This window comes from Charadrius vociferus, unplaced genomic scaffold (assembly GCF_000708025.1).
Source record: "Charadrius vociferus isolate BGI_N301 unplaced genomic scaffold, ASM70802v2 scaffold430, whole genome shotgun sequence".
NCBI lineage: Eukaryota > Metazoa > Chordata > Aves > Charadriiformes > Charadriidae > Charadrius > Charadrius vociferus.
The window spans coordinates 754,927-763,653 of NW_009646541.1; the positions used below are offsets into that span (position 1 = coordinate 754,927).

General features: G+C 50.3%; 1 protein-coding gene across 1 annotated transcript; it reads right to left on the reverse strand.

Moving 5' to 3' along the window:
• Positions 1-5,497: 5,497 nt before the first annotated feature.
• Positions 5,498-7,326, reverse strand: MAFK (v-maf avian musculoaponeurotic fibrosarcoma oncogene homolog K). The gene is made up of 2 exons (XM_009885752.1): positions 7,250-7,326; positions 5,498-6,059 (listed from the first exon to the last, which is right to left on the reverse strand). Exons 1-2 carry the CDS (start codon positions 7,283-7,285, stop codon positions 5,625-5,627), a joined length of 471 nt encoding a protein of 156 aa, XP_009884054.1. The 5' UTR covers positions 7,286-7,326; the 3' UTR covers positions 5,498-5,624.
• Positions 7,327-8,727: the final 1,401 nt, after the last annotated feature.

Below are 8,727 nucleotides of genomic sequence, written 5' to 3' on the forward strand. Positions count from 1 at the left end.
AACCTCCACCCGGCCCCTTCCTGATGCCCTTTTCCTCCTGAACTAATGCTCCTCCATCCCTCCGGCAGACACAACTGGCCCACCTCCCTCTCCATCGTCACCGGCTCCTCGCTGCCGTCTCTCCAGGCAGGAGCTGAAGCAGATGACAGACGATCATCTCGCTCCACACGGCAACTGCAATCGCCCCCCAGGCTTCACCCGCCTCCCTGCTCAGCCAAGCCTGCCCGGCCCCACCTCTGCCACCTAATGACCATCCATTACCTGCTGACACACAAAGCCTTTGCAGCCCTGCTGCTCTCCACTTTGGCCATGTATAATCCCACATCTTAATTCCAACTTGGGCCAACGCACCCGTCTGCCTCCACCCCATTGCCTCAGCCCAGCACAGGCCAAGCGCTTTCCTCCTTCAGCTGTCCCCTAAAGAAGAGGGACCACTTGGAACAGGGGATTAAAGCCAACACGGCCCCTAGAGAGCTCACCACCTCTTTAAAGTCCAAACAGGGAAAAGCAGAAACATGAAATATCGCCCAGGAAAGCGGTGAAGGGATATTTCTCAACCCAAAGGAGAGGAGGGGAGCGGGTCCCTCCAGCACCGTGACCTGTCAGCCAGCACAGGGGCTCTGAGCCAAGAGTGGCCTTGTGATGCTCTCGGCATCACCACTGCGGGCGGGCGCCTGCTCAGTTATCACTCCCCATTCCGCACCACCAAACACACCCCCATCACACACAGAGGCACAGCCCAGGCGAAGAGAACACATAAAGGTGGTCCGAGCATGGGATCTGCCAGACCAGCAGCTTGGATCAGAGCTATCTATCCCCTGGGCACGTTCCAAACACGGCGAGGAAGCATCGCAGCAAGGCTGGGAGACGGGCGAGCTGGCTACGCCGGGCTGGGTGGGATGCTTGCCCAGCCTGCCTCCCAAAAACACATCGCTCGCCGGCAGCGCCGCAGCCGACGGTCAGCTGTACGCCACGCTGGGGACAGACAGGCAAGAAAACCGAGGAAAAACACTCCACTGAAGATCAATTCGAGCTCCAAAATGCTGACCATAGACCAGGGCAAGTCTGAAACCAGAAAATGCTTTATTGGAAAGGTACAAAAAAACCAGTCACTGCAGCTAAATTTACAGCAATAAATTACGTTGTGGCTGTCAAGAGAAAGTAATGGACACATACACAGGGCTATTCGCCTTACAAACAGGAATCCACATTGCTTGGTATATCAATAATTTATTTTATAATAAAAAAGCAGCACAAAAATAAATATTGAAATGAAATTACTGAGTAACCACAGAGGATAGAATGAGCTGGTGATAAAAAACAACTTAAAACAGAAGACTTCTATCATTAAAAAAATGAAAGCAAGTATCCACCATCTACGGAAACACCCCAGCAGACTGAAATACAGACGAAGGAAAACAAATCCACATTACAAAAGTTTTTCGGTTTTGTTTTGTTTCTTTTTTTTTTTTTTAAATAAAAACAATCATGACAATGAAGTTTAAATGATTTGAGAGAGAAAAAAAAAAAATAAAAAAAAATATGCCACCTTCTCCTCCTCCCCGGGTCTGAGCCGTCCGGTGGCCTGACTGCTCTGCACTCCCATGGCATCGCGCCCGGCCCTGCCACAGCTCGCCTCCGCACCGGCTCACCCGCCAGCACCTCGTCCCCTCCCCGGCCGTCCCCGCAGCTGCGGTGTCACCCGGGTCTCTAAGCGTGCGCTTTGCGGGTCTCCTCCGACAGACGTAGAACTGGGCAAGAGCAGAGAGGCTGGCTTGCTTCAAAGGGATCTGGAGCTGCCCTGGAGGGAAAGGTTCCCCACTCCCGATACAGAGCACAGCAAACAGGTCTACGAGAACAAAGATGTCCCTCCCGGTCCCTGCCCGACGCTTTCCTCTTCTCCTGCCTCCCGCCCAGCCCGCGGTTCCCACCTCACACTGCGGATGGAGAGCAACCAAAGGAAGGCCAGACCCAGGGGAGAGGATCCCAGCATTCAAATCCAGAGCCCCCGCTCTTCAGCGGGGCCGGGGAGAGCAGGGGGATACACACAAATTAAGAGGGGCAGCGAAAGGGAGCCCCGGCATCCAAACTACGGCAGCAGAGAGACAAGCGAGAGGTACGGCTGTGGGGGAGCGTTGCCAGAGCCGCCTGGGCGATGCTGCGGGCAGCGGCCAGCTCCCCACACGGCGCTCGCCCTGGGTGTCAGGCTTGCAAGCGCAGGACGGAGAGAAAAAAAAAAAAAAAAAAAAAAAAAAGAAAAACAAAACAGAAAAAAAAATACCCCAACAGAAACGAACCGAACCCCAGAGGAATGCAATGCGACAACCCCAAGCTGGAGGGCCCTCCAAGGGCGGAGGAGCTGGGTCTCCAAGGCGGTCAACAGCTTTCGGGTCATTCCTCCCTCCACGTTACCTTGCAATTCTGATCCCTCTGTGGAAGTTTAGCCAGGACATTTCATTCCCCTCCAGGTCACCACCCAGGGAGCCCTGGACCGGCAATTTCTTTTAATAAAGATTTACAGTATCAAACTTGGAAAAAAAATTAATTTTTTTTCTTTTTTTTTTTACGAAAAATCTGTACGATAAAATGTATATAATTATATATTTATATATATATTTCTCTCTCTTTAAATATTTCCACGTGGTCCTTATGGATATCCAATATGGATTACCTACCATGGCTATGGTATCAACAGCTTTAACAACACCCAGGCCTCTTGTTCTTTATCGAGTGACCAGAACTTTAAGTGCCTACCAGCACTAAACTAGCAATCACTTGGACAAGCCTTTGGCACCCTTCCAAGAACTGGAAAAAAAAAAAAAAAAAAGAAAAAAGAAATACTCGGCCGCAAGGGAAGTGCCACGTAAAGATATGTTTCTCAACTCATTCCAACAGCAAGAAGACCCCGCGGAACAAAGTTTGACCTCCGTCCCCCTCGGTGCGACTGGTCTGATTTCCCCGGCGCGGGGGGTCAAGGGCAGACAGAGGGTGTCCCTATCTAGCCAGGAATGTTATGGAGCTCTGGAGCTGTTTTAAAGACTGGAAGCATTTGGGCATTTTCAAGTCAACTGGCCTTTTTCGTTAAAGTTTTCATTTAAAGCCCCAACAGTGCCAGGAGTCTCCATTTTGCCTGTTTTCGGAGGCACCTGTAAGGTCTGGGAAAGTTTCCAATGTTTGCGAGCTGGAGAACATGAGAGGACCAGGAAATGACAGTAACATCTTTCTCTTCCTCAGCTTCTGCTGTGGGAGTCAATAACTGGTACTGATACACAGGACATCGATCTGCCCGTTCGGAGATGGGGAGGGAGTGGAGGAGAAATGAGGTAACGCTAAGTGTCATCCAAACTCTACCTGTTGGAAAATCACTTGAAGGAAACTCCCTGCTCCCCTCCATAACACGTGGGTCTGGCAGGGGTAACGAGCCTTCAGGAAGCGTTTCACTTACACCCTTTCTGGCTCAGTAAGGTCACGGATGTCGATGTTGAGGACTGAACGAGAACCAAGTCTGCGGTTTCTCTTTTCATTAACCTATTTCACAAAGGACCCTCCTGGGAAATCCAGAGACTCCAATGACAAGGTGAAAAAAAAGAAAAAAGAAAAAAGCAAGCTAACAACTTCTTCCAAAGACAAGTAGGGCTTCACTAAATTTCTACAAACTTACTGCCACTCAAGGCAAGACAAAGCCTCAAACAACAAATCACACTGGGTGTCAGGTGCCAGTTCACTGTCCCCTTTGCAACAACGGGGGCACTTGATTATTCTCTTTCAGTCCAAAACATTCATGAATTCTCCGTGACCTTTGTTTTCTGTTCTGGAGCCCAAACCCTCTAAGCTCTTTTCCTCAGCTTAAAGTTCAGCAATCTCATTCTCTTCTCACCTGCGTGACAACAGGCATCGTCCATTCCACAAGTCTCTGACCTGCCCTGCAAAACTCACAGTCCCTTTACTTTCCTACTTCAAAAAGAAAAAAAAAAAAACAACAACAAAACACACAAACACCAACATAGCTATTTTTTTTTTTTTTTTTTTTACAGTAACCTGGAAACATTCGTCTCTTCAGTGCTGCTGCGCAACAGCAGAATCTCTCCTTTCAGCTTCCCACCTCCTGCCCACTGCCGAGCCAGAAATCCCTCTCCCAAACCACTGCTCAGAGCCATTCGAACGACTTCTCAATCCCAATTCTTCCATCCCTTACGCACACCCCAATTTTCCATCCTGCCCTCCGTGCGCCTCTCGGGATCATTCACCCATTCCCAAGAGAAAGCGTCAAGTTTCAGGGTCACATTTCACACAGGTTGTCTGAACACTGAGGGTTGTTCACTGTACTCTTTGGATCCCAACTTCAGCGCCTGACATGCTATGGAGAGAAAAAGTCTCTTCCAGCTCCCATCCGACCTCCCCATAGCCCTTCTCTGGCCATCAAAGACTGGTGAGCCCAGCTCTCCAGCTGGGACGTTCATTGCTAACCTACCCATGCTTTTGTCAGAGGAGGCTCTACAACTTCTCTCCTCCCGTCTGAACGCTATTGCCCTCTAGTTACACTTCAGTGCTTTAAAAACATCTTTCCGAAATCCTCTGCACAAACACCCTTCTCATAGTGCTGATCCCAGCAGAACTGTCCCACCTCCTCGCAGCCAATTCTGCCTCCACCTGGTAATACTTGCAGCATTTTTCCTCCTCGTCTCCTCTTCTCCTCCCCATCACACAGCTCTTCACAGCATTTACTACCCCTCCTTCCCTTAAGCTTCAGAGAATCCAGAAAAAAAAACCCCCGAAGCCGCTACTTCAAGACCGCGGATCATTTGGAAGAAATGAACTGCATAAATATACCCAATTCACAGGCACACCTTCGGGAAGGAGCTATCGGGAAACTTGGGCTTGGAATAAAGGAGGTTGCAATGTAGTTTTTATAGGCCACACAGGTAATGGGGCGTATTAAAATATGTAAAACATATATTTTTCCATATTTTAACAGCATGGATTGAAAACAAAAGGTTATTCCTAATGGGTGTGGTCAGACCCAAGCATTAGTCTCCATCGTCCTCCCGCTCCCATCCACTCATAGCAGGACGAAATCTAATCCAAAAAGCCTATGTCCCTGCCCTGGTAGTACCAGATGGAAGTGGGGAAGGGAGGGGAGACCCTTCTTACAGGGAGTAGGATGCCACTAAAGGAAACTCTTTTTTCCATACATTCATCTCACATGATGACTTCTACGGTCCATCTGTTTCCTGGCTCTTGAGCATCATTCACGAAGACTCCGGAGGCTCCTCAGGTATCTTCTCCCAGCTGGAAAGCTGCCCACGGCTGAGAGGGATTTGGGGAGGAAGGGGGAAGGAGGAAGCAGATCTCGCAATTTGTACTGCATACAGAGCTCAAATCCTGGACACGAGAGGTTGATGGAGCCACCAAGTCCAGACAGAAGCAGCCAGTTAAGTTCCCTTTGTAGGTTTGGGGTTTGGTTGGGTTTTTTTCTTTTATTTTTTTTTTCTTTCTATTTTTTGCACTTTTGGAAGAGAATTGTTAAAATGCCAATTCTTGACGTGACCAAAGACTCCGGAACAATGCATAAGAGCCTTTTCTCCTCCCCTCTGAAAGGCTGCTAGTTCCCCCCACCGAGGACACTAGGACGCTGCTGAAAACGGCACAGAACTGGATGAGATTTCGGCTGATTTCACAATGGTGATGACACTGGTGGTGGCAACTTTGGTCGGGGTAATAGGCCCTCGCGCCACAGTACGAGCAAAGGTCTGGAGTGCTTCGTACTTGGAGCGCAAGGCGTCCAGCTCTAGCTTCATGCTGCTGTTTTCTCTGGCCAGCTTCTCCACCTCTTGCTGCAGCTCAACCCGCTGCCTCTCTAGCTCCTCTTTCTGAGTCACACGCTTGATGCGGCAGCTGGCAGCGTAGCCCCGGTTCTTCAGCGTGCGCCTCCGCTGCTTCAGACGGATGACCTCCTCTTTGGTGAGACCCCTCAGGTGCTGGTTCAGCTCCCGTACGGACATTGACACGAGTTCATCATCACTCAGCACTGGGGCATTCTCTCCTGACTCCTCCTTTACCTGCAAATACCAACAGCACAGGGGTAGCAGCAACCCTACGTGAACGGACGTTCTGGACAGCAAAGAGAGACAGGCCACCCCTCAGCAACGTGACACCCCTACCTGGAAAACACCCCCAAAGCACTGCGGGGAGCACACGCTCCACTAAAACATCTGGATAAAAGATGGCAGAGATGTGAGCACTGCTGTCGTCTGGGTTTGGGTAACCCTTTTTAAGTCAGAGAAAGCAGTGAGCCTTACCCAGCGTGAACTGAACAGGGAGGTTTTAAGGAGATAAACGTAAAGCAGACTGAAGCCCTTTGAGTTCCTTTGTAAGCACACAGAATTCATACTGAACGATAAAGATGACATCTTTTCCCAGCACAACACTGGGACGCCAGTGCAGCATCTCAAAAGCAGAATAGCCACTTGTATGCGGGGTTTAATTCAGCATTTCATGGCTTGTTGTTGAAGACTGCTCATCCAAGTAGTGAACAAAACCAACCCTGCTTGGCTTCGAGGAGCACAGCCCGATTTGGTTTTCCTGGTGCACAGGCCAGACTCTGAAGTTACCTGAGAAAGACACCAAGGCCTTGTGCCTTTTTCTCAAGCAGGTTTACTGCCACAATTATTTTCAGAATCATAGAATCATTTAGGTTCGAAAAGACCTTCAAGATCATCGAGCCCGAGCCCTTTAAGATATCATCCTTTGGTCTCTTCAGAGACTGCAGGACATCTCGAACGAAGAGCTAAGACACTGGAAAGAAACTGAGACACTGCACGCACAGCCCATGCGCAGACCACCACCAAGCTGGTGTGTCTGAGGCGTTCACTGTTTCGTGGATCTGATAGACACCAGCTGAACACGTCCTTCCCCCAGTGACTCCCAGTCCTGAGAGTAAAAGTACTTCATTGACAAGCCTGGGAGCACCAGTTTCAGGATGCTGCCTATACCTGCTATAGTCAAAAGTCTCTCGGGCAGCAACTGGGATACACTAGCCTCCACGCCATCCCAGAGTCTTTAGACTTCTTTCTGGGTAGCACCAGTGTTGTTCTACCCTAACCTTTCCTGTAGATAGTGGGAAATTATATTGGCACCCGTTTGTAAGAGTCTCTCCAAGTGAAAAAGAAGTCACGTACAATCGATGTCACACAGATCTGTGACAGCCTCCCCTGCCACCCAGCATCGCCCGCTCGCCCTTCTTCCCTACCTTTAATGCCTTGTTCGGTTTGGGATTAGTCGTCATAACCTGAGCACAGTCTTCCGGACAAAACTGCTCAGAAATTGCAACTGGAAAAACAAAACAAGATTTTCGGGTTACAGTAATCTCAGAGATGAAGGTAGGAAGACAACACACGGTCCAAGCCCCCAACTCAACCACCATTAAAAGAAATAACCACAGAGCTGTTTAGAACACTGGGATGGAATCAGAGATCAGTTCACCCCATGCAGACACGAGAAAGAGAAATTTTTGTTGACAAGCGCATTGCTTTTTAGTGCTAAAGACCTCGTATTTTGCTATTAACTACACTGAGATTAAGCAGGGAAGACAGGGCAGGGAGGGGGGAAAGGACACCAGCTCCCGCCTGTAAACAACAGTTACGCTAACCACCACACACCGCCTTGCAATATGCCGCCCCTTCTCAAGGGGAGCGCGGAGAGCGGCCTCCCAGGCCCAGTCACTCGCTCACCTCCCTCCGGAGGAATCCCAGACGCTGAGAACGGCCTATTAGGGACTGAATTAAGAGTTACCTCCGCTCATAAAAGGCACTGGAAAGCCACAACACAACAACTCCCTTCATTCTAATTTTGATTATTATTAACCCAGCTCGAAATTGAATCAGCAACCCAGAAAGAAGCTGCCTGCTTCGTAACCTGCTTTCAGTGCTGTCCCCACCCAAAAGAGACGCTACCAGAAAACCCAAACAACAGAAACAAAAGCCCCCCGATAACAAAGCAAGGCAGGAGTTCGCCTCTCCCAACACACCAAGACTGTTGCTTCCCCATCCTCTCAGCCCCAGGCTGCAGGAGCTGACCTGCCCGATTTTTCTAGTGACGTGGAGGCATGTCCACCGACAGAGAGACCATCCCCTGCCGAGACGCTGCCCTTCACTCTCACCTTAGCCGGCGACTACACCCCTTCCATCAGCGCCTTGCAGAAAACCCACCTGCCCGCACCTCCACCCAAAACCTCCATCACCCCGCGGTGACGGCAGCACGGCGGTCCGTCGGGTACCTACCGCGAGAGAGACGACCGCAGCCGTGCCACCATCACAGCCTCTGCCTATCGCTCCCCCGGCGGGGAGGGTGCGAGGTGCCGATCCCCCCCCGAACACAGGGCGGCTTCGAGGGCTGCACACCCAGAGGCACCGCAGAGCGCGCAGCCTGTCTGGAGGGAGTCCTCTCCCTCTCTCTCCCCCCCCAACCCTCCAGCCCAGCCCAAACCCTCCCCATTTCCACGTCTGCATCGTGTCACACATCCTAATCATTCATGAAAAATCCAGCCAAAGCATCCCAAGCATGATTCCCTTCTGATAGTTGCCATGGTGACCTTGGGAAAGTAGCCAACCCGGAGACAGTCGCCATGGAAACAGAGAAGCCCAAAAGCAATAATGACTTCAGGTCATGTCTGTGCAAAGACATCACGAGGTCGTCGGAGAGTAAACAAACTCATTCATATCTGCAAAC

What these genes read in the sequence shown, in the direction of transcription:
- MAFK (XM_009885752.1), bottom strand. Translation starts at nt 7,285, where the DNA reads ATGACGACTAATCCCAAACCGAACAAGGCATTAAAG. An exon ending in AACCGAACAAGGCATTAAAG is followed by an intron (nt 6,060 to 7,249) that starts GTAGGGAAGAAG and finishes TGGTATTTGCAG; the next exon opens with GTAAAGGAGGAGTCAGGAGA.